Here is a 26202-nt window from a genome sequence, read left to right as displayed (position 1 = left end):
GCACCCTGAGAACACAAAGCTGGTACGTAGGGTTTAATTAGGTCAACTAAATAGGAGGTGCCAGTCCATGAACAATTTTATAGGTTAATAACAGAACCTTAAAATCTCATTTCACAGGGACAGGAAGCCAGTGAAGAGATGCCAAAATGGGTGTAACGTGGTCAAACTTTCTGCTTCCTGTCAAAAGTCTGGGACAACAATTTTGAATTTCGGAGACCCCTAATGCTGGACTGCGGCAAACCAAAAAATAGAACATTGTGGTTGTCTAATCTAGAAGAAACAAATGCATGAATCAGGGTCTCAGCATCAGCCATAGACAGCATGGAACAAATCTTCTCTATATTTTGCAGGTGGAAGAAAGTAGTCCTCATAATATATCTAATGTCGAGGTCACAGGACAACTCTGTGAATGTCCTTGAGTGGTTCAGCCAGAACCCAGACCTGCATCTCATTGAACATCTCTGGAGAGATCTGAAAATGGCTGGGCACCGACGCTCCCCATCCAACCTGATGGAGCTTGAGAGGTGCTGCAAAGAGGAATACGCAAAACTGCCCAAAGATAGGTGCGCCAAGCTTGTGGCTTGAGACTGTAATTGCTGCCAAAGGTGCATCAACAAAGTATTGAGCAAAGGCTGTGAATACTTGTGCACATGTGATTTCTTAGATTATTCTTAATAAATTTGCAAAAATTTCAAAGAAACTTTATTCATGTTGTCATTATGGGGTGTTGTGAGTAGAATTGTGAGTGAAAAGATGAATTTGTTCCATTTTGGAATAAAGCTGTAACATAAAATGTGAAAAAAGTGAAGTGCTGTGAATTCTTTCTGGATGCAGTGTGTGTGTGTGTGTGTGTGTGTATATATATATATATATATATATATATTATAAACATTTGCCCTCACTGCCCGTAGAACTGCATACCAGACCCTTTACGCTCCCTAATCCATGCAAGGTAACTATCCTTTCTTGTGTTCATCATAAAGGGTATTTTTGAACTTTCTTTTCCCAGAGTTGCTGCTTCTTCACATTGAAAGGCGTGTTCACATTGAGGTGATTCAGGCATCTGGTTTTGATGTCCCCTGGTCGTCTCCCTTGGGAGGGCTTCCAGGCATGTCCAATCGGGATGAGGCCCTGGGGAAGACCCAGGACACGCTGGAGGGAGTATATTTACCAGCTGGCTTTGTAATGTCCTGGGATCCAGTTACAGGACTTGAGCAATGATAGGGATATGTGGGGTGAGCTGCTTTGAATATGATGCTGAGGACATCAAACGCTCGTTATCTTTGTGATGAGGTGCGCTTCTGTGTCTGTCTCTTATTAAGAGGACAGGTAATGATCAACATTGCCGTATTGTTTGGGGAACTTTTTCATGTGTTCTACTTGGAACCCCTGGTGCTTTCATCATGACTTATTTCCCAAAGATTTACATTGCTGTGAGACTCGTCATCGTTTCTCCCTTATTTTTAACTGTAATTTTATTCTAGATTGCACCAATTTTTGTCTCTCTTGTAAGTGTGAAGACAAGCCATAACCTGGCATTAGGTGAACCCATAATTACAAAGCAGCACGTATGTGCTGTCACGGAGGAGGAATGTGTTTTCAGTACTTGGAGAGAAATGGAAGAAAGGCTTCTTTCACTCGAGTCAGCACCAAGGAACACAGGAAAATAATTTTCATTGCATGCACATCTAGATTCTAAGACCGCTGTACCTTGTGCTGTCAGTCCCTCATTAAGCATAAACGGTACTTGGCTTCTTGTCACTGGTGAACTCTTTGCTTCACATTTGTTTTTAACTTAGTTTGATTTGACATTGCCATGACAATGTGACAACTGGATGTCTTCAGTTATAGATCCCTCCAGAGGATCCTTGGGTATGGCTGGAATGGCTTTGTGTCAAATGAACAGTTGCTTTGAGAGACCATAGATGCTAGTCTTCCGTTTTATGACTGCTTTCTGTAAAAGTCACAATTAATATTCCATTATTTCTGTTTTTTAAATATATTTTACATATAAAAAGTGTGAAAATGAAAGTGATGAGCTCCATTTCTTGAATGAAACCGAAGCGGACAAACTAGTTACACAAGGCGTGACTGGTCAGAAATCGAAGCTCGGCTCAAATGAAGCAGTTTGACAAGTGTGGTTCGAGCACAGAGTCGAGACATCAGGTTCGTGTGCCATGTGCGTTTCACTATGGAATTTTGAATTTATTTTCTCTGCTGTAATCAAAGGTAAGCACACTACAATTAATATAATGAGTAAGACATTGTTTCATAATGAAAGTGGAGTGGAAACAGTAAAAAAATAAAAACTTTGTGATCGACACATTTCGGTGTCTGGTTAAGAAGTGATTTGATCCACCGACATCAGTTGCCTTTTTGCATAACGATTCCCTTATCAGTCCTTCAGTTTACATCACGCCAGAGTGGCCATTGTTTTTGAGGATGTTTATTGGGAAAATGATGATTTCTCTACATTGTCTCTATGCTGCTTCTGCAGCAGCTCTGCTTGAAGCTTGAACCAGAAAAACAGCGCTTCGACCCATTGCTTTGCTGGTTCTCTGCTTCGCTCCTTTTCAGAAGAGGCAGGTCCCCAATTTCTTCATTAACCCCCCTCAAAGCCATTTAAAGGTGTCAATCGTGAGTCAGCTTTGTGCGGATTAAAGTCACTAACTGGGACTCTTGTCTCATCTTCCGTTTTACACGATGGTTCTCTGGCATGAGCTGCACTTGCTTCACCAGTGCGTAAACTGAAGCTGTCCATCAGGTACATGAAATCGTAATAATAACAATAATGAGAGCCTCTGTTTTTGTGAGATTGCATAGCTCCAAACATTGCGCGGCTCTTTGCCAAGTAAAGTTGGAAAGATAGATTTTGGTCAGAATTAATAACTTCAAAGTGAATTGCTGTTTTAAATTAAATGACACCTCTGTCCAAATGTTGTAATACAAACAAACTACAACCAACCAAAACCATTTTTTTTTCTCCCAAAAGGAGATGTCCTCTGTTCATTATGAATTGCATTGATGTTGATGCACAGTGCCACCGGCTGCAAGAGCTGAGCTCAGTGGCTATGGGGTTAAATTTGTCTCATTAATATCTGAAAGGAAATGCTTTTGACAAAAACTACATTTTTTTTTTTTCTATTTCTGTCCAGAGATCAATGATCCAGTGACCAATTTCAAATTTAACTATTCAATAAGAGAAAGTATTGGCAGAAAAAGGAAAATATGTACAAATTACAGTTAACTTTTATTTGATCTCATATTTTGATGTAGAGAATGATCATTGATCTGAAACTTTTATTATTACATATAAAATTAAACAGATTATTTACATGTCTTATTATATAGTATGATATATTGACTTATGGTGGTACCATTAAAAAGTTAATATACAACTTTTCTTGCAGTCAAAAATACTCTTTTTGCCTAGAAAAAAAAATCACTTTCTAGCGTTATATCTTGATCAGCTATAACTGAGAGCACTGATTTTTAAAGTAAGAATTGTGTGTCAATAATCTACCAGAATGCACCAAAATGCACCATATTAAAATACGTTTTCTGGAGGGCATGCCCTTGGATCACCCAAGAGGGCTTTGTGCCTTCAGTGTTCATCTTGTACCGCTACCACTGCTTTGCTGCACAATCCATCAAACACCAAAAAGGTTTCAGTCAAAAAATTTTTCTCACCAGCACCTATGAGAGACTCAGTTAAAGCACATCACTTGCATTGTGAGGTAGCATCAGGTTCAATATGTTGCCCATGTGGTGCGTTTCTCTGTGCTTCATCCAGTGCCTCAGTGTTGAGGATGTCAGCAACTAGAATAGTCCAAGGGGACGCCCATGCATCACCTGCCAGCATTAGAGAGACGCTTACTTTCGGAGGTTGCGCCGGACCCTTCGTCCGTTATGGTGTGATGCACGGCACTAGTACACGCTCCCACCTGTGACCCATTTGCACATTTCTAGCCCCATGACACTTCTGTGAGGGATATCTTGGACTTACCTGAGAGGAGATCATTTTACTTAGACTCTTTCTAATTTGTTGACTTTCCTGGAAAATCTTGGTGAAAAACTAGATACGTTTTTAACACAGACTAAAGTTATATTAACATGCAACTTTAACTGGATGCAGGAGACTTAAAGTTACATGTCAATGCAACATAAGATATTAAATTTGGTCTGTTGAAAAAAAAAACAAGTAGATTAAGAGAACAGATTTTCATGGGATTTTCTTGTAATATCAACTAATTTTGGATAAGCTTGTACACTGAAAGATTTTCCTTAGGTTTTCGACTTTAGCAGAAAATCACATGGAAGCGCACTGTCTTGAACTCGTTGCACAAAGTGAAACTGAATCAGACAAGATGTATGAACATATCTATAAGTGGTTGTAATCGACTTGCAGATTTTTCAGAAGTTGAACTTGAATGAGCAAATCAAGGCTAAAATGCTGTTATTTAGCTGTTGTTGTTGTTGCCTCACATTGGAACAACTGACCACAAAGAAGTAAGACGCTAATAGTTTCGCTTGAATATCGTTTGTTTCTTTTCAGCTTTATGTCTCTTCTTTCTGCAGTAATTCCAAGCTTCAAACCACTGGAGGCTGGTTGACCATGCAGCTGGACGGTCTGTGGGTGATCTATGCCCTCGTGGCTCTGTCCAGCATCGCCTTTGGGAACCTAGTGAGCAGCGACCCACTGGCTGCACCTCGTGTCTTCATCTCCTTCAAAGGTAAGAAAGAAGACTCTTTACAAACACTCCAACTGATTTTTATTCCCTTTAAATGTTGCTTTATAACTTGCGTTGTGATGATTCCATTTGTTTTTTTTCTAGTCTCTTCTGTGGTTGGTTTATTGGGTAGTTTTCTATATCACGTATTTTCACCTATGAACCAACATACATTGAGGGAGCACTGTTATTCCTGCCTTATGTGACAGAGATTTGCTGTTCTTCCATATCCAGTTGCGTTGTAACCCACACAGTGGTTAGAAAGAAACTGTTAACACATGTACACACAGTGTTCACAAATTTTGTTGTGATTCAGCTTACAGAATTTGTTCAAGCTAAGTAATAAATACATATCCTGCATTGCATCTGTATCCTGCTGATTTTACTTCTCCTGAAGTGGCAATTTCAATTTATTTTCATTTATATAGCACCAAATCACAACAGAGTTGCCTCAAGGCGCTTCACACAAGTAAGGTCTAACCTTAATAACCCCCAGAGCAGAAGTGGTAAGGAAAAACTCACTCTGAGGAAGAAACCTCAAGCAGACCAGACTCAAAGGGGTGACCCTCTGCTTGGGCCATGCTACAGACATAAATTACAGAACACAGCACATACATAGCAACCACATAGAATATTGTGCTGCTGTCCCACATTGCTTAAGTTTCACACGGCTTTGTATGCTTCGTCAGCTTTGATTCTTCCACGTTCTACTAGTTCAGTGTGATGGTCAGTAAACAACCGAATGCCATTATCACTTTTGTGTTTATTGATTCTTTTACTTGTCCAGCCACAGTCAATAAGCGGTGATAACCCTGTCAAGCCGTGTCCACGGCACATCTTTCCCTTTGACATCATGAACAGGGCCTTCCATTATATTCACCCAACGCTCAACTTCCTCTCCGAGCTTTCGTGGTCAAACAATTTCAATGTTAAATAAATTTTCACATCTTTCTCATGAAAGCATAGTTGCCAGGTGCTGCAAAGCAAGAGTTCACCAGAAGCAACTGGAAGTTTATGTGACTGCAAAACAAAACCCCAAAATGTTGACGATGCAGTGCATTCATGGTAAATTTTTGTAAGAACTGGACTGACTGCAGTTTTGTTAAGTGGGGAAGTTTTCAGAGGGGAAGAAGAACAAATAAGACCAGCAAAACCTGCAGAATGTCCTATTGCACTGTGAGCCAAAGTGTGCAGATTTTAAACTATTTAAATTGTTCTCATTTTCTGCCAGCTGCTTAGAAGTCTGGTGTTTTAGTAACGACTGGACGCAATCATGCAAACAAACACACAACTAAGACATGCTGTGGCATTAGGGTGGTCCTTATTTTGAAAATTTTTGAATTTTAATACTCTGACCCCTGAATAGGTTCCAGTTGATGAGAAAACATGCGGTGTAAAATTTTGTTTGTATTAATTAATTTTTAGAAGTAGCTCAAATGCATTGGAATTTAGCTATTTTCCTTCTATATAACGCTTTACAAACAAATGCTTGAAAATCACCTGTGGAGGCCGTCTTGAATTTCTAAGCAAGCACCAGGAGGAGTCATCAGGACTTTTGATATGTTGTTTAGGATGGGTTGGGGCACAATTAAGCTTTAGTTTGTCTCGTGTTATATAGCAATAAATAGCTAAATTTGAGCTACCTCTAAAAATTAATTTATACAAACAAAAACCTACAAAAAAATGTTTTGTTTTGTTTTTTTATCAATTGGAACATATTAACCCTCTGGGGCTGACGCCGTCGTATATGACGGCTAAGACCAAGCTTTACTAAATTATAAATAACTTTTGAATGATATGAGATAGAAACTTACTTTTTTTTTTTTGCTGAAAAGTTAACTCTGCGGACTTTCGAGCCAGCCATCGGCCATCTTTGTACTCCTCATAGAAGCTGTGTGATGATGTGTGCAATGTGAGTGTCCAATCGGAATTAGTTCACCGTCACATGGTTTTCCAAAATCCAGTCATAGGGCAGATTTACCTCACGTGAAAAGCCAAAGATCATTTTCAGGAGTGATATGTTACTAGTTGGCCCGTTTGAATAGCCCCCTGGGTGCTCCAATGAGTACATACTATTAGTACATACTCAGTGTGCCCTGCGCCATTATGCACAGCGATCAGTGAAAGCAGGAGCACACGGAGAGCCTCTGATGACAATCTCACATGCTCAAACAAAGAGTGTGTAACTATCAGGATTGCTCCACTAGTTTGCATGTGAATGTTACTGGATAACTCTGTTGCTTTCTCGGTGTAAAGCACTGTTTACCATATCAATGGACAACAAAACGCATAGACCATTTTGTATATATTGTTCAAAATGTGCATTTGTGTTTATTGTTTGAACATTTTTGTTGTGCAGACTTTCACACAAGACCTCAGATTACCTTTATAAAGTGTCAAAACAGTTGTTTATTATAGTTTGCTGTGTGTTTTGAATAAATGTGTGTGGAAAATAATTTTTTGCTTTATTTTTTCCTTGCCTATTTTTGATTGTAAACCTTTATTACACTTATAAAACACAACAAAAACATATATACTGAAAGCACAGGTTGTCCTGAAAAAAAAGAGACATAAAACCTGATTGTGGGATGCAGGGAGAGCTGTTAACAGCAATAATAAAACATTTATGCCAGGCGAATGAACTGTCCAAAAAATGCCCTCGGACCCCAGAGGGTTAAGGGGGCCAGATTATTACATTTCAAAACTTCTCTAAATACTGAGGCATGTACTTTATGCAATGTATTAAAACCCGGGTATTGTCTTTGGTCAATTAAGTAAGAGGTGTTGATCTTTAGCCACTGTTACCTTAAGATCATTGTGCGTATCTGTTATCTGATCACTCCCCGTTCAGGCAGATGTGTACTTCCAGTTATGTTTGTGCATTTCTGAGGCTGTACAGATTGGGCGACTTTGTTCTCTGTGGTGCTGAGTGACGGAGGGTATTATCAAGAGCAAATTGCCAGGATCACCCAAGCAGAGCGGCATCCCCCTGAAGCCCTGTTTTCTCGCAGATCGAGCCTTTGATTAGCATCCAGATGACGGCACATGGACCCGAGCAGGGCTTCTGTTTGCTTTGCTGACCATTTCCCAGAGCTCGCCAGTACAAGTTGACTTAATTAAGTGGACCAGCTCAGCTCAGCGTTAAAGGCATTTTCCTGTTTTAATCAAGTAGGATTTAACGCGTCGCTGAGCGCACATCCAGAGCTCAGCAGAAATTTCATTTTTCAAATATCATTCTAGCTGATTCTTTGGACTAAAGTTGTGTGTGTGTGTGTGTGTGTGTGTGTGTGTGTGTGTGTGTGTGTGTGTGTGTGTGTGTGTGTGTGTGTTTGTGTGTGTGTGTGTGTGTGTGTGTGTGTGTGTGTGTGTGTGTGTGTGTGTGTGTGGTGTGTGTGTGTGTGTGTGTGTGTGTTTTTACAGAAAATGTGTGTTTTGTTTCTTTTTTTTTCTCCTCTAAGCTGGTTTTGCTTTGTCGTCTTGGTCGACGCTTCTGAATAGGGGCATCTTTGGATGAGCGATCTCACTCACATTTGATTTGAAATTGGTGTAGTCCAGTTCTTTGGCTGACAAGCTGGGTGGAAAAAAAAGAGAAGCTTTGCTCTCTTGCTTACCTTTCTGTTTGCCTTTCCAGTCAATATGAATTTCACAGTCTGCTGCTGCTGCTTGTCTCTGAGGAATGCACTTCCTCTCCATTCAATATTACTGGTCTTGCTGCTTTAATTGGTTTTTGAGAGTCCTGTGTGAGCTTACCTTTGCAGGCCGGCTGCACTTTTCCTCATGCGTCCTGATGTTTTTGGTTTTTGCTTGAGCTTTTTGGTGAGGCGGTTTCTGGCCATTAAATGGAACACGTTAAGGAGACGAGTGTGAACAATAAGGTTTGGTGTGAATCGGGGAGAAAGAATGCACTAATTATCGGTTTTCTGTGTATAATTGTCGACCATTATGTCAGTGTGTCACACAAACTTAAACTGCAGCTGTAAAGTTGCATGTCTTAAACTGTTCCAAACTGATTAACTCGGTAGTTTGAAGGGAGGGTTTAAGAACTATGACCACCATTCGGGAGGCTCTCACTTCCCTATTAAAGTAGTTAGTGTAAATCATGGTGACTAATTGATTTCCCTTTGGTCCTATAAAATGCCTGTGTGACCGTTCCTGTGAAGGCAGGAACAGCCCTGTGGTGTATTTTTTGGAAAAGCCATCGACTGACAATTGTCTAGAGGATGTAAAGTTGTTTGTAACCTGGCATACACATTCTTGTTGACTTTGTCTCAGCTAATTACATTCTTTTGCTCAAGTAAGCTAATAAATAAAGACAGAATTTTCAAGAAACCAGATGTTTATCTAGGTTTAGACAGTGTATAATCATAATCACTAGTTATGTATGTGATTTTCACTGTGGGATCACCTTTTGCAAAAGTACAGCGGTGCACTATGTTAACGGTATTGCACACCTCTTTGAATAGATTATCTCAATGTTAATGTTTGTATTTGTAGTTTCTTCGTGTCTATTCCTCTCTTCATTGCTCCCTCACCCCATATACAATTTGTGACTCTCATTAGTGCATGGATACCCGATGGGACCCGAAGAGTCAGGCTAGGTTCAGACAAATACAGTAAATCTCACATATAATGGATTCAGGTGGCCCAGCGAATTTTGTCCATTATAATCAAAATCCACTATATGTATAAAATGGACAAAAGCCATTATATCAGGAGGGGGTAAAGGCTCTTCAGGGAATCCTGAAAAGGGACCTGCCTCATAATGACCGGGTCAAAACTTCCTCTAAAAAAACATAAAAGCCTGCCTTAAATAAGCGGCATTATGTCCCTTAAAAAGATTACATTTGGTCAAGTCAATCTTTTTTCCTACGTCTGCTGATGAGTAATCCTAAAGCCTGATTTATGCTTCTGCAACTCTAACTCCATGCCATGCAATGACGTTGACGTGCGTGACAGTTTTAAAGTTCTCCGTCACATCTATATGCAATTTTTCTGGATTAATCTTTTTCTGGATTATTTTTTTATCCTTCAACAAGCTCTTCTTTCTACAATCTCCAAATCAAAGGTAAGGTGAACAATTTCCTCCATGAATTGCAGGTGTAATCAGCTGCACACTGCAAAATGACGGGACAGAAAGGAGTAAAATTGCAAAAGTGATCACAGCCTTTGTGGTGTCAGCCTGCTGTCCCGTGTCTGCACAGTTTGAAAAAATAAAGGGCAAGTGTCAGTGCTAAACTTTAATTTCGTACCTCTGTTACTGGGCATGGCGGTCGGACAGGACATTTTGTCCGATGTGAGCAATATACGGTGTTTATTACATGGAAAACCATACAAAAGCATTGGGACTTTTGTTTTTGTCCAGTGAGTGCAAATATCTGGTTTATACAATGACAGTTTATGTGAGTTTTACTGTACTTCAAAATGGTACTTATGTTCGGGTCGGGTTGGGTCACGTCAGCAGTGACTGACATGACTGAATGCGACCCGGACCCGAGTATTATTTCAAAATGTTTGATATTTAAAATAGTTTTCTAATTATGCAGGGTAACCAATAGGTCTGGGTAACACTTTATATTAACTGCACGCTGTAAAGCATTTAGTAAAGTGTAAGTACGAGGTCTGTTAGACAAGTATCAGACCTTTTTATTTTTTTCAAAAACCTGATGGATTTGAATCACGTGTGCTTGCATGAGCCAACCTTGAACCTTTGTGCGCATGCGTGAATTTCTTTATGCCTGTCGATTGCGTCATTTGCTGGTAAGCAGCCTTTGTGTGAGGATGGGTGGAGTCTCTCGTCGGATTTTCTTTGCAAGGAAAATGGTGGAACAACTGGAGCAGCACAACTGCATCAAATTTTGCCAGAAACTGGGCGACAGCCAAGTGGAAACCATTCGGATTATTCAGACGGCTTTTGGTGACGATGCTCTGGGCATCACACAGATTAAGAGTGAGCCACGCTTCGGTCGGCCATCAACATGCTGAAATGACCAGATCATTTCCAAAGTGAACGCTGTGGTGATGCGGGACCGTCGTGTGACTTTCCGAGAAATTGCGGAAGAGGTGGACGTCAGAACTTTTTTGGCACAATCCACTGTGACAGAAGATTTGGCCATGAAAAGAGTTGCAGCGAAATTCATGCCGATGGCATTGGCACGAAGCTGACGGAGCAAAAGCACCACCGTGTTGAATTCTCACAGGACATGCTGGACTCCGAAAAATGATGCCCAGCTCTTCCACCATTCAGAAGATTCAGACGGCTTTCGGTGGCTTTTCAGTCGTGTGACTATCCGAGAAATTGTGGAAGAGGTGGGCATGTCACAACATGTCCTGTGAGACTTCAACACGGTGGCGCTTTTGCTCTGTCAGCTTTGTGCAAAAGCCATCGGCATGAATTTCGCTGCAACTCTTTTCATGGCCAAATCTTCTGTCACAGTGGATTGTGCCAAAAAGCGTGGCTCGCTCTCCACCGTTGTGTGGATGTCTTTAAACCGGTTGTACCGCTCCTAAATCTGTGTGATGCCCATAGGATCGTCAACGAAAGCCGTCTTAATAATCCGAATGGTTTCCACCTGGCTGTCACCCAATTTCTGGCAAAATCTGATGCAGTCGCGCTGCTCCAGTTGTTCTGTCTTTTTCCTTGGAATGAAAAAATGCTGAGCTCACGACACACACTTCACACAAAGGCTGCTTGGCAGGAAATGACGCAATCGACAGGCGTGAAAAAATTCACGCATGCGCACAAAGGTTCAACGTTGGCTCATGCAAGCACACGTGATTCAAATCCATCAGGTTTTTGAAAAAAATAAAAAGGTCAGATACTTTTCTAACAGACCTCATATATATGGTTTATAGAGAATAAAAAATAATTTATAAATGTTTTATAAAGACATTATATATTTTGTCATTAATAATTATTAAGCTATCTATTTATGTTCTTACCAATGAGCAGCTAATAAAAAAAGAATGCTTTGTAAATGTTTTACAAGTAGTTATTTAAGCATTTACTTCCACTTTATAAATGCTTTACTAATGCTTTATAGTGTGCAGTTAATATAAAGTGTCACCCAGGTCTGCAGTGCAGGCCTGGAATTTGTTTAGCTGCAACAATGCAAAGCTATCCACTGTTGATTCTAGCCTCTTTCTTCACAACAACTCAAGTTGAACCTCAATGTTTGGATTATTTAAATAGTTTCAATAATTGTGATAGTTCATTTCAAGTTTTAAAGAAAAAGAAGTCTTGTCAATGGGAGTACGTGAACTTTATCTGAGGAGGCCATACATGGACCTCTTGTGTTAACGTGCACTTGTGTGTGGCCTCTTGTGTGAGTGTGTGCTCAATGAGACACTTAGGGCCCCTTCACACACAGTGCAAATTTGGTCGATTTGCGCATAAAGTGCGCATGAAGCAGGAATCATGCAAAAACGTGTAAAATTGTAGCTGCCTCATACACCTGTTGCTACATCTATTTGCGCACACCAGTGGCTGAAAGACAGAGTGTGCGCTGTGCTAGTCGTCGCACCAGCATTGCGCATGCCTGCCCGTCGACGTGATGTTTCATGGTGTGCTTATACGAGCTGTTCCGACGGGAGTTGCCCTGAGTTGTACATATTCGCACTATGTGTGAAGGGACCCTTAAGACCCTGCTTTTTTCACAGTTGTTTAGTAAAGGCAGCTTATCCCTCCACAAACGTGTTTTGTGTCAAACAGAGTATCATTACAGTCATTAGCAGGGAAATAACAGACATTGATGTCGCTGCAGTTGGATCAAGGATCAAGGAAATTTTAGTTGGGGCCTCATATTTAACAATGCGCTAAATATGAGTTGGGGCCTCATATTTAACAATGTTCACGTCTGGTTCAGACATTCAAATGTCTGCTGGGTTCAGTCATTTTCCTGTCGAACACAGGTCGGTTTCGGACAGAAATATGAGGCCCGAACCACAGTCTAACGCTCGTGTGACTCTTATTAACCCCCAAAATAAGGCAGAAGATGATTCCAGCATATCACCACCACCAGCCAGAGAACTGCCTACTTGACACAGATTTACCATATTTCTTAACGACTGTAAATGAAGCCCAATACACATTCACTTACTTTGAGATGTAAATGTATCCATCCCCTGACTTTTCTAAAGAAAACTGGCTGTAAAAGTGGTGATTTAATCCTTATATTTAGAATAAATTGCCTCCATCCCAACTTTTTTATAAAGTCTTACAGCCCTTAAATGCAGGAAAGGATATATATGAACAATTGAAATGAAGTTGATCACACGAGACAAGAAATGTCTTGGGTTCCTGCTGTCTGCAGTGAAATAGAAGTAAAAGTAAATGCAAGGATCACTACTTTGTCATTGTTGTTTCTGTTTTTTTATTTCAAATATAATTTTTCTCATTTGGGGTTGTAGATTTGTATATTGTTGTATGTGTGGTCTATACACTGTGTGCACAATTACTGGTCAAGTGAATATGCATATTTTCCAACTCCAAGCTATATTAACCTGGATGCTTATTGGATTTAAGCATTTTTAGAGGATATGTATTTGTGCAATGTGGGTGGCTGAAACATGAGCACCACTGAAGAAGACTCATAAGCTGAAACGTCAAGATTGGGCCAAGAAATATCTGAAGACAGATTGTTCAGTGGTTTTATGGAGAAATTAAATTCCAGTGACTCTTGTTGGATCAGATAGATGGTCCTGGGACTGGATCACTAACAGCACCACTTTGAGTCAGATGCCAGCAGGGTGGAGGAGGGGTTCTGGTTGGGGCTGCTAATAATAAGAATCAGCTTGTTGGAGCTTTTCGGGTTGAACATGGACTTAAAATCAACTCCCAGACCTACTGCCAGTTTTTAGAAGGTATACGGTCTTCAAGCAGTCACACAGGAAAAAGTCTGCATCATTCAAAAAGACCTTGATTTTTAAGCAGGCCAATGCTCCATCACACGCATCCAGCTACTCCACTGCTTGGCAAGAGAGCAAAGATGTCAGACTCTGAGGCTCAGAGGTGACAGAATGAAAAACAGTAATGAGCCATCACCTCCCCTAAAAAGGGGAGGTGTTGGTAGTTGGTTAAGTGTTGGGCTGGATACCAGAGTATTCGGTTCAAACTCCAGCCTGACTGAAAAATCACTAAAGGCCCTTGGGCAAGGTCCTTAATCCCCCAATTGCTCCCAGTGTGCAGTGAGCACCTTGCATGGCAGCACCCTCACATTGGTGTTTGAGTGTCAACGGGTGAATGTGAGGCATAATTGTAAAGCACTTTGAGCGTCTGATGCAGAAGGAAAAGCGCAGTTTAAATGCAGTCCATTTTACCATTTAATGAGGACTTTTGAGCCCTTGTTAAACATGAGGCTGGTGGCAATTATTGAAAAGAGGGGTGGCTGAAAATTTTTAAATTTTTATTTTTTTTTTCCTTTTAAATTGTGTTTGGTTTTTTTTGTACTTATTCTAATAAATGAAAATAAACAAGTGAGATGGGAAAAGTTTAGTTTTTCATTTAGTTGCATATTAATTCTGCACACTAATAGTTGCCTACTAATTATGCACATGTATATGTTCACCTGAGAAAGCCAAAACTCACTTTTCCCTTTGTTAAAACATTCAGGTGTGAGGTTTGCTAACATTTTGGATTGACTGAGAACATAGTATTTCTATAAAATGAATCCTCAGGAATACAGCTTGCCTAATAACTGTACATGCACTCTTTTCATTCCTTTTGGGTTCTTCCACTTTGGCTTAGGGTCACCACAGCAGATCGGGTACAGCTTTGCATGTTGATTTGGCATGTTTAAACACCCAATTCCTCTCCTGACGCACCTTCACTTGTACTTGGATAATGGGGTATAGTTGACCTTGAGACCTACACCAACCACATACACATGGTGGTATACTGACTCCCTAAATGTCTTAATTCTTACATTATTTGTATTTCATTCGTTATGTATTCCAGCATTATTGAAAGTGGAGAGTGAATAAACGTGCAAATACTATGTGAGCGACTGTATCAGCCGTGTGAGATGCTTGTCTCTTGTAATCATTGTACTGTAAATCCATTTACAGGTCAGCTAGTTTGCATGTGCAGCTTTACAGATTTTACAGGGTCTGATATTCCACCACCTGCTGCAAATAAAGAGAACAAAGTACTGCAGGGAAATTTTGGCATTATGCTTTGCAGAGAGTATAATATTAATGCTTTAGAGTCTTGTGTAGTGCTTTGTGTTCTGTCCTCTACTGGTGGATGGCTCTCACTGCGGTATTGTATCACTTCCTGTTCCGCAGCACAGCGGTGTTTTTCTGTATCTGTTAGCTGTTTAATCTGCGCAGTTAGATTGATCTAGTTAACTAGATAACGATTTGTTTCACAGTGTAATCTTCACGTGCCTTAACTAAAGCACTCCCTCTGCTGAATCACCTCTAAATTATTTACACATTATTCACTTTGTGTGTTTTTAGGAATCCGCTAGCTTAGCGCAGCTACTAGCTCTTAGCCGGTTTAGCATGGCGACTTCTCCTGTCTCTCCCGCACTTTTCTGCTCTGGGTGTGAAATGTTTAGTTATTCCTCGGCCTCCTTTAGCAGTAATGGTACTTATAATACGTGTAGCTTATTCGTAGCTTTGGAGGCCAGGCTGGGCGAATTGGAGACTCGGCTCCGCACCTTGGAAAATCCTACACCTAGCCAGGCCCCTGTAGTCGGTGCGGACCAAGGTAGCTTAGCCGCCGTTAGTTCCCTCCGGGCAGATCCCGAGCAGCCGGGAAAGCAGGCCGACTGGGTGATTGTGAGGAGGAAGCGTAGTCCTAAACAGAAGCCCCGTGTACACCGCCAACCCGTTCACATCTCTAACCGTTTTTCCCCACTCGGCGACACACCCGCTGAGGATCAAACTCTGGTTATTGGCGACTCTGTTTTGAGAAATGTGAAGTTAGCGACACCAGCAACCATAGTCAATTGTCTTCCGGGGGCCAGAGCAGGCGACATTGAAGGAAATTTGAAACTGCTGGCTAAGGCTAAGCGTAAATTTGGTAAGATTGTAATTCACATCGGCAGTAATGACACCCGGTTACACCAATCGGAGGTCACTAAAATTAATATTGAATCGGTGTGTAACTTTGCAAAAACAATGTCGGACTCTGTAGTTTTCTCTGGGCCCCTCCCCAATCGGACCAGGAGTGACATGTTTAGCCGCATGTTCTCCTTAAATTGCTGGCTGTCTGAGTGGTGTCCAAAAAATGAGGTGGGCTTCATAGATAATTGGCAAAGCTTCTGGGGAAAACCTGGTCTTGTTAGGAGAGACGGCATCCATCCCACTTTGGATGGAGCAGCTCTCATTTCTAGAAATCTGGCCAATTTTCTTAAATCCTCCAAACCATGACTATCCAGGGTTGGGACCAGGAAGCAGAGTTGTAGTCTTACACACCTCTCTGCAGCTTCTCTCCCCCTGCCATCCCCTCATTATCCCATCCCCGTAGAGACGGTGCCTGCTCCCAGACCACCAACAACCAGTAAAAATCTATTTAAGCATAAAAATTCAAAAAGAAAAAATAATATAGCACCTTCAACTGCACCACAGACTAAAACAGTTAAATGTGGTCTATTAAACATTAGATCTCTCTCTTCTAAGTCCCTGTTAGTAAATGATATAATAATGGATCAACATATTGATTTATTCTGCCTTACAGAAACCTGGTTACAGCAGGATGAATATGTTAGTTTAAACGAGTCAACACCCCCGAGTCACACTAACTGCCAGAATGCTAGTAGCACGGGCCGAGGCGGAGGATTAGCAGCAATCTTCCACTCCAGCTTATTAATTAATCAAAAACCCAGACAGAGCTTTAATTCATTTGAAAGCTAGTCTCTTAGTCTTGTCCATCCAAATTGGAAGTCCCAAAAAACAGTTTTATTTGTTGTTATCTATCGTCTTCCTGGTCATTACTGTGAGTTTCTCTGTGAATTTTTGGACCTTTTGTCTGACATAGTGCTTAGCTCAGATAAGATAATTATAGTGGGCGATTTTAACATCCACACAGATGTTGAGAATGACAGCCTCAACACTGCATTTAATCTATTGTTAGACTCGATTGGCTTTGCTCAAAATGTAAATGAGTCCACCCACCACTTTAATCATACCTTAGATCTTGCTCTGACGTATGGTATGGAAATTGAAGACTTAACAGTATTCCCTGAAAACCCCCTTCTGTCTGATCATTTCTTAATAACATTTACTCTGATGGACTACCCAGTAGTGGGGAATAAGTTTCATTACAGTAGAAGTCTTTCAGAAAGCGCTGTAACTAGGTTTAAGGATATGATTCCTTCTTTATGTTCTCCAATGCCATATACCAACACAGGGCAGAGTAGCTACCTAAACTCTGTGAGTGAGATAGATTATCTCGTCAGTAGTTTTATATCCTCATTGAGGACAACTTTGGATGCTGTAGCTCCTCTGAAAAAGAGAGCCTTAAATCAGAAGTGCCTGACTCCGTGGTATAACTCACAAACTCGCAGCTTAAAGCAGATAACCCGTAAGTTGGAGAGGAAATGGCGTCTCACTAATTTAGAAGATCTTCATTTAGCCTGGAAAAAGAGTCTGTTGCTCTATAAAAAAGCCCTCCGTAAAGCTAGGACATCTTATTACTCATCACTAATTGAAGAAAATAAGAACAACCCCAGGTTTCTTTTCAGCACTGTAGCCAGGCTGACAAAGAGTCAGAGCTCTATTGAGCCGAGTATTCCTTTAACTTTAACTAGTAATGACTTCATGACTTTCTTTGCTAATAAAATTTTAACTATTAGAGAAAAAATTACTCATAACCATCCCAAAGACATATCGTTCTCTTTGGCTGCTTTCAGTGATGCCGGTATTTGGTTAGACTCTTTCTCTCCAATTGTTCTGTCTGAGTTATTTTCATTAGTTACTTCCTCCAAACCATCAACATGTCTATTAGACTCCATTCCTACCAGGCTGCTCAAGGCAGCCCTACCATTAATTAATGCTTCGATCTTAAATATGATCAATCTGTCTTTATTAGTTGGCTATGTACCACAGGCTTTTAAGGTGGCAGTAATTAAACCATTACTTAAAAAGCCATCACTTGACCCAGCTATCTTAGCTAATTATAGGCCAATCTCCAACCTTCCTTTTCTCTCAAAAATTCTTGAAAGGGTAGTTGTAAAACAGCTAACTGATCATCTGCAGAGGAATGGTCTATTTGAAGAGTTTCAGTCAGGGTTTAGAATTCATCATAGTACAGAAACAGCATTAGTGAAGGTTACAAATGATCTTCTTATGGCCTCAGACAGTGGACTCATCTCTGCTTGTTCTGTTAGACCTCAGTGCTGCTTTTGATACTGTTGACCATAAAATTTTATTACAGAGATTAGAGCATGCCATAGGTATTAAAGGCACTGCGCTGCGGTGGTTTGAATCATATTTATCTAATAGATTACAATTTGTTCATGTAAATGGGGAATCTTCTTCACAGACTAAGGTTAATTATGGAGTTCCACAAGGTTCTGTGCTAGGACCAATTTTATTCACTTTATACATGCTTCCCTTAGGCAGTATTATTAGACAGCAATGATTAAATTTTCATTGTTACGCAGATGATACTCAGCTTTATCTATCCATGAAGCCAGAGGACACACACCAATTAGCTAAACTGCAGGATTGTCTTACAGACATAAAGACATGGATGACCTCTAATTTCCTGCTTTTAAACTCAAATAAAACTGAAGTTATTGTACTTGGCCCCACAAATCTTAGAAACATGATGTCTAACCAGATCCTTACTCTGGATGGCATTACCTTGACCTCTAGTAATACTGTGAGAAATCCTGGAGTCATTTTTGATCAGGATATGTCATTCAATGTGCATATTAAACAAATATGTAGGACTGCTTTTTTGCATTTGCGCAATATCTCTAAAATTAGAAAGGTCTTGTCTCAGAGTGATGCTGAAAAACTAATTCATGCATTTATTTCCTCTAGGCTGGACTATTGTAATTCATTATTATCAGGTTGTCCTAAAAGTTCCCTGAAAAGCCTTCAGTTAATTCAAAATGCTCCAGCTAGAGTACTGACAGGGACTAGAAGGAGAGAGCATATCTCACCCATATTGGCCTCTCTTCATTGGCTTCCTGTTAATTCTAGAATAGAATTTAAAATTCTTCTTCTTACTTATAAGGTTTTGAATAATCAGGTCCCATCTTATCTTAGGGACCTCATAGTACCATATCACCCCAATAGAGCGCTTCGCTCTCAGACTGCAGGCTTACTTGTAGTTCCTAGGGTTTGTAAGAGTAGAATGGGAGGCAGAGCCTTCAGCTTTCAGGCTCCTCTCCTCTGGAACCAGCTCCCAATTCGGATCAGGGAGACAGACACCCTCTCTACTTTTAAGATTAGGCTTAAAACTTTCCTTTTTGCTAAAGCTTATAGTTAGGGCTGGATCAGGTGACCCCGAACCATCCCTTAGTTATGCTGCTATAGACTTAGACTGCTGGGGGGTTCCCATGATGCACTGAGTGTTTCTTTCTCTTTTTGCTCTGTATGCACCACTCTGCATTTAATCATTAGTGATTGATCTCTGCTCCCCTCCACAGTATGTCTTTTTCCTGGTTCTCTCCCTCAGTCCCAACCAGTCCCAGCAGAAGACTGCCCCTCCCTGAGCCTGGTTCTGCTGGAGGTTTCTTCCTGTTAAAAGGGAGTTTTTCCTTCCCACTGTCGCCAAGTGCTTGCTCACAGGGGGTTGTTTTGACAGTTGGGGTTTTTCTGTAATTATTGTATGGCTTTGCCTTGCAATATAAAGCGCCTTGGGGCAACTGTTTGTTGTGATTTGGCGCTATATAAATGAAATTGATTTGATTTTGATTTGATTTGATTTAGTCCCATATTTATTCTGTGACACATATTGGACTTCATGCATTAGATCCAAATCTAAACCCTTTTACACACTTTAACCCACACATGAGCCTGACCGTCTTCTAAGCTGCTATGACTTCATCCCCTGAAATTATATAAATCATTGTACAGTCTGTGCAAATCTGAAGGGATCTGCCTGTCAGTGTTATACTCTGTCTGTGCAACTGACTACAAAGAAGGAAGAACCCACAGATCTGCATAATATTTTAGATCTGCAAGTGAGCTTTTATTGGTCTGATTCCCAGAACAGACAGCAAGTAAACAAACACTGGTGAAGAATAAACAGGTCAGGGTAGGTCATGGTCAAGAATCTCCATGACTGTATATTCTCACTTTGTCCCCTTTTCCATTTGCATTGGATGCTGTGTACCCTCTTGCAGTATTCCCTTCTGGTGTTAAGTGGGTAAAGGTTTTGTTGCTCCTATGGAAAAGTTGCTTTGTGTCTCTATGGTACAGAATGAGAGGACACACGGCCAGTGGTGGGCATAGCTAACCGAAAAGGTAGCTTTAATAACCATTAAACTGCTAACTAAAAAGTTAACTTTATAACGCTAAACCGCTAAAACATTTAGTGGAGGTTACTGCGAACCGCAAATGTTCTGGCCACATTGGATTACACTGTCGGCTACTGATAAGGCAGTTTCAAGTTTAAGTGCTGCAGGGGCTTCTGGGTTTTCACAAAGATCACAAACACAAAACAAACGCATGAAAATATATATAAAAGTAAAAAAAAAAAATAGTCATCTTTATCAAAAGCAGTAAATTGCAGTATTAGAAGTCAGTTTCTCTATATTATATATTTCTAAACCATTAACAGAGCTACGGCTCACCCTTATTGCATTCACAAACACAAAACAAATACACAATAAATAAATAAATAAAAATACTGACTTTTGAGTTGTTTACATACCATTTTTCTCCAGAGTGTAACTTCTTGTCTTCTTACTAGCACTTGTGTGCTTTGACCTGTGAACCACAAGTGTTAGCTAACTCATAAACAGGAACTAACATGTATTTAGGGTTTACAAACAATTGTGACCGTTAAACTTTACTCATTTTACCAGCAAAAAAAAATTAGCAGACTGAAAGTTAGCAAAACTAAATTTATTAGAAGCTAACTGGTCCACTGATGGTTTTCAAAGTTAGCTGAAGAGCTAGTCTGCTATCAAAAACATTAGCTTCGCTAATTAGCGCTTAGTGGATTAGCAGAACTATGCCCACCACTGCACACGGCACAGAACAAATACAGAAATCTGAAATATCTGTGAAATATCTGCTGTTGCCAGGTAGATTGTTGTTCATTAAAGTAAAAAGTTCCATGTGGATACGGGGCTTGTGAGTGAGAGAGGAAGCATGACTTCTTGCACAATGTCCATGCGAAAATAAACACCACTCCTGTTTTCTCACTTGATGCAAATCAAAGTTCAAACGGTTGTTCTCGCAGCGACAGGCGCTGCACTTTTTCCATGCAGTACAAATGAAAAGTACAATTATCCATAACGTCATAAGGATTACGACACACACACACAGACACACAAGTCTCTGGACTACACACAGGCCACAAATCCACAGGGAGGACGCCAGAATGTGGCTCGACTTTACACAATCCCAATAAACTCACCGCTGGCGGTGCAGGTGACACTAAGTGGAAGCAGCTCTGGCTTTTCATTCTTCCAACAAATGTTTCTCATATGCTCTCCTTCTGTAGATCCTAACATGCCTGTAAGGTGTGAATGTGAGTGAGAGTGTTTGTCAGCCTACGGTGCTCTGAAAAATTTGTGCCCCCTTGAGCTTTTTGCACATTGTAATATTTTTTTATGACATCAGTAATTCGTTTTGGCTGTTCCCTTTTTTTTTTTTTTTTTTTTTTTTTTTGCTGCGGGTCACCACAGCAGATCCAATATTAATCCATATGTTGATTTAGTTTTACGCCAGATGGCCTTCCTGATACTACACCACATTACATTGAGACATTGTGAACTGGGATGGATCTGGGGTGGAGTGTAAAAAAAACAAACAAACCCAAAAGTTAAAAATAGAAGAAAAATAAAACAAGAAAAAGTTTTTAATTTGATAACCTAATGTTTTCCACCATTTCTTAACCATTGCCTTCCACTGAAAAAGCTGAACATACTCTCACTGTGTTCTGCAATATGAACTAATTTTTGCACTGTATCGTCTGTCCATAGAAGTAGGATAAACCTCTGTGATCTGCATTATACCATTAGATTAAAGTGTTTTTGGAGATTCCAGCTAATCTGTCAAAAAAATTGACTGGTGATAATGAAAGATATGGTTTACAATAAAAAATTAATGTTTAACTTGCAAATTAGACGTTTTTGTATTTGATCTGGCAGCACGGTGGCTTAGTGATTAGCACTGTTGCCTCACAGCAAGAAGGTCATGGCTTCAATTTCCACCTGTGGCCTTTCTGTGTGGAGTTGATCTGCTGTGGCGACTCTGAGTGAAAAACAAGGGAACAGCCGAAGGGACTAAATACGCTGGTATTCATGATGGAAAGCTACTAGTATAATGTTTTTGTTTGTTTGTTTTTATATCAGTAACAAGACTACACTGTCATTCCATAAACGAAGGGAATCCACTCATTGTATCGTATCGTATTATGACATGACTAAATCATCACTTGTATAACCCCTTTACTTTAGACAAGCCAGAGGATGGATACATGAACATTTCCAAGTAACTGAATATTTCTTGTACTTACAAAATTATTATGTCTCGCATGACAAACTATATGATATCATATATCACATATTTTAAGGCTTGAGATGCCTGTAATTAGGATTATTTGTAAAAATTTGCTGTTATTTTCTGCTCTGTGAAATTAGCGCAACATGACACATATGTGCTAAAGGTGATATTCATAACTTCCAACTTGGCCATGCCAATCCATCGACATTTAAAATACATATCGCAACTTTTAAAAAATTATCCCTGACCACTATGAATGATGCAATGCAGAGTTTAGTTAGAGTTTGTTAATTTTATTAATTTGGAGATTTTATTGCACTTTTTCCACATTTTCAAATCAAGAATTTTCTTAGTATTAATATACCCTCCTAATTAATACACTAGAAAAGCTATTTAATATGTAGTTTTCATGTTAGACTTGTATACGAGATCTGTTACAAAAGTATCCGACCTTTTAATTTTTTTCAAAAACCATATGGATTTGAATCACGTGTGATTGCATCAGCCAAGCTTGAACCTTCGTGCGCATGCGTGAGTTTTTTCACGCCTGTCAGTTGCGTCATGCGAAATGGCAGGAGACATGGACATCAGTACTTTTTAAAACACAGTGTCCAGTTTGGAAATTAATGGCACATTCCACTGTTACAGGAGTTTTTTTCATGGAAAGAGAAGCGGTCCTGTGAGACCAACACGGAGGTGGTTTTGTGCCGCGCCATGAATGGCTCCGTGGCGCATCCCTCCGCTTCTCTTTCCATGAAAAAAACTCCTGTAACAGTGGAATGTGCCAAAAAAGTACTGATGTCCAAGTCTCCTGCCATTTTTGTGTAAGTCAGACGATGTCCCGGATCAACAAAGCCTTTACATTGGAAATGATCTGGTTGATTCAGCCTGTTGATCGGCGCTCGGAGCGCGGCGCGCTCTCAGCAGCTCTGGGCGGTCTTTAAACCATCTGGAGCACTCCTTAATCTGTGTAATCCCCATAAAATCATCCCTGAAAGCCATTTGAATATTCCGAATGGTTACCACCTGGAGGTGTCTCACAGTTTCTGGAAAAAATTGATGCAGCAAAGCTGCAAATCGTTCAGACATTTATTCGCAATAAAAATCCGACGAGAGGGGTGGACCACTGCTCACACAAAGCCTGCTCACAGGCGAATGACACAACCGACAGGCGTGAAAAAACTCACGCATGCGCACGAAGGTTCAAGCTTGGCTGATGCAATCACACGTGATTCAAATCCATATGGGTTTTGAAAAAAATAAAAAGGTCGAATACTTTTCTAACAGACCTTGTATATGATGCTGGGAGAGATGCAGTGCAAATTTCACAAGCAAACATGTGCTTCTGCTGCCAAGAAATTTTCTATAAAGTAATGTCCTGATCTTTCATAGAGACACATGCCAAAACAAGAGATAAAGACAAAAAACAAAATAGAATAAAACCTTTATTGGATGTATTGTGTTCATTAATACCCACGTCACACACCGCCAATTGAGGCCAAATGGCATCAGAATGACACGTCCAGCCACAATCGGGAAGTATTGAGGTGCGGTCTGAAGACCTGTGGATGACAGTCTGTGAGGATCAACATATTTTGTCCCATTCGCTTGCTGTCCTGAGTGTGTTGCACATGTTCAAAACACTCTTGGTGCCATCGAGATGCATCGCACATCTGACAGCAGTCGATGTGCAGTTTTTGCATCATCTCATCGCAGACTACATATTCTGACGGCATCGAAACAGCATCTGAAATTATCTGATCGCTGTTGATTGAGCTCTGAGAGCAAAGCCTGCCGATATGTTGTGCTACAGATGTCCACCTCAATTTTCAATTTCAATTTATTTTCATTTATATAGCGCCAATCACAACAGAGTTGCCTCAAGGCGCTTCACACAAGTAAGTTCTAACCTTACTTGTGTGGCCCGGGTCCACCTCCACTGGACCTTGGCCAGGGAGGATAAAGGAAATGTTGATATATAATAACATGTATGTGGCACACATTCATCTTGTACAGTGGGTGTGAACATTCATTCATTTATCTTCTACCGCTTTGTCCAATTAAGGGCCGCAGGGGGGGCTGGAGCCTATCCCAGCAGTCATAGGGCACGAGGCGGGGTACACCCAGGACAGGACGCCAGTCTGTCGCAGGGTGCACAATCAAACCAAAAGTACCATGTGCCTCTGCGCCTCTCCATGGTCTCATGTGCAGTAATGTGTCATCAGGCATGTAGCTGAATGGATCTCACCACTGTAATATACATATTATTACCTGATCACCATCTAAACTCTGTAGGAGGTGTGACGTGGAACTGTATCCCAGTCCATGAAAAGTTTATTAAATCAAAACTCACCTCCAGCACAGAGCCAGGACAGTGCAGAGGATCCAAACCACAGCCTGTGGTGAAAAGCTTCTCACCCCACTGCTGTATGCTGCAAATAACCACGCAAAAATTAAATCCCATGTTATAATCCAACCGTCATAATGGTGTACAGACTTGCGTTGTGCTCCTGAAGTGAGCAAGAAAGAAAAAAAAAATAAAGTGCTGCATCTGAAGCATGTTGTGACTGCTGCAAACTTTCAGCAAAGGTGTCCAGTGGCACATGCGCACTGCGCACTCCCATGCAAGTGCACCTTGTACACATGCGGGGATGGAATTGTCACTCAGCTGTGTTTATAACGGCTACATGAGCCATTAAGCATCCGCGTCACTGAACTCCTTTGCTGAAAGTTTGCTGTTAGTGGGCCAAGCAGTCACACCATGAGTCAGACACAGCTTTGACACATATGGCATGAGTCTGGTCCATACGTTGGTTGTACTCCAGTGTCCAGTACCGACAGGGACTGTGCAAAGGGAGGAACACAGCGCTCCCTCCCACTCTGGTCCCGTGTTTGCCATCCAGCCATTTGGACATCGGACAGTCTTCAGCCCCTTTTATGGCCGTCTGATGGCAGTCTGTGTCATCTACCTATTGTGCCATCGTGCAGGTGTGGACAAGGTAATCTGGATACGTTCTGACACAGCTGACCACGCCTATTTCCCTCCCAACTGTGCCCGATTAGGGCAATTTTTGATGTTTCGGCCTGGTTCCTGCACATTCTTGCTGTGTGTGACGGGGGCTAAACATTTCTCCAAAACAGATATCTTGCCAGCCTAGTGTATTGATTTTCGAAGACAATTCTTTTTTGTGAAGCATAAAATTTCATTAGTTTGATATCGTTGGAATGCGTACATTAAGGCTTTTTAGAAATTCTAACTTATACCATACCACACCATCATTATTTATGAAAACACTTAAAAACAACCACAGCTGACACAAAGTGCTGTACATCAAAACATACATTAAAACATTAAAAGGTACATTCAAATAAATACAAGGTCTTGCAGGGGATGAAAGCTAAGGAAAAGAAATAGGTTTTAAGATGTTATGGTTAGGGATCTAGATGGAACCGGACCGATACAAACGCTGGGAGCAAGGAACCGAACAGGTTGTGAACAAAAAGAGATTTATTTACAATAAATTTATGAACAATGCTGTGCTGGTTAGACGGCCTGCTGAGCCAAACAGGGCCCGCTTGTAGAGGTGGAACTCTGGATGCTGCAGTACACACACAGACAGACTTGGGAGTCTGAGAACAAACTGGAATCCTGGGCCCAGGTGGGACTCAGAGCCAAGGACGGGAACTAGAAAAACGGAGGCGAGGAGAGGAGAGTGATTGCACTTGTAACACTGAAACCTTTAACAACAGAGAGTTCACTGAAGGCTTAAAACAGAAATGTTCACAGTTCTGGGAATAATGTTCTCCATTTAGGAAATAAGGTTTGCCATTCATGAAT

The 26202-nt window shown here is 40.7% G+C and overlaps 1 protein-coding gene and 1 long non-coding RNA gene across 5 annotated transcripts in view; one reads left to right on the top strand and one right to left on the bottom strand.

Annotated features, from left to right (window-relative positions):
- LOC117507435 (semaphorin-3F-like) overlaps nucleotides 1–26202 on the top strand; it is a 301103-nt gene that overhangs the window by 15919 nt on the left and 258982 nt on the right. For 3 of the 4 annotated variants that reach the window (XM_034167307.1, XM_034167308.1, XM_034167305.1), the window contains exon 2: nucleotides 4556–4733. In XM_034167307.1, coding sequence (XP_034023198.1) covers nucleotides 4616–4733 — 118 coding nt within the window. In that variant the 5' untranslated portion in view covers nucleotides 4556–4615. The remainder of the gene's footprint in view (nucleotides 1–4555; nucleotides 4734–26202) is intronic. The other variant, XM_034167306.1, reaches the window with a different exon arrangement.
- On the bottom strand, nucleotides 3212–24403 carry LOC117507436. The gene is made up of 3 exons (XR_004559713.1): nucleotides 24392–24403; nucleotides 14310–14312; nucleotides 3212–3297 (listed from the first exon to the last, which is right to left on the bottom strand). It is a non-coding gene; the product is annotated as an uncharacterized LOC117507436 (long non-coding RNA).

This window comes from Thalassophryne amazonica, chromosome 3 (assembly GCF_902500255.1).
Source record: "Thalassophryne amazonica chromosome 3, fThaAma1.1, whole genome shotgun sequence".
NCBI lineage: Eukaryota > Metazoa > Chordata > Actinopteri > Batrachoidiformes > Batrachoididae > Thalassophryne > Thalassophryne amazonica.
Note: the sequence above shows the minus strand (reverse complement) of the source record. Positions and strands in the feature narration are given on the sequence as shown.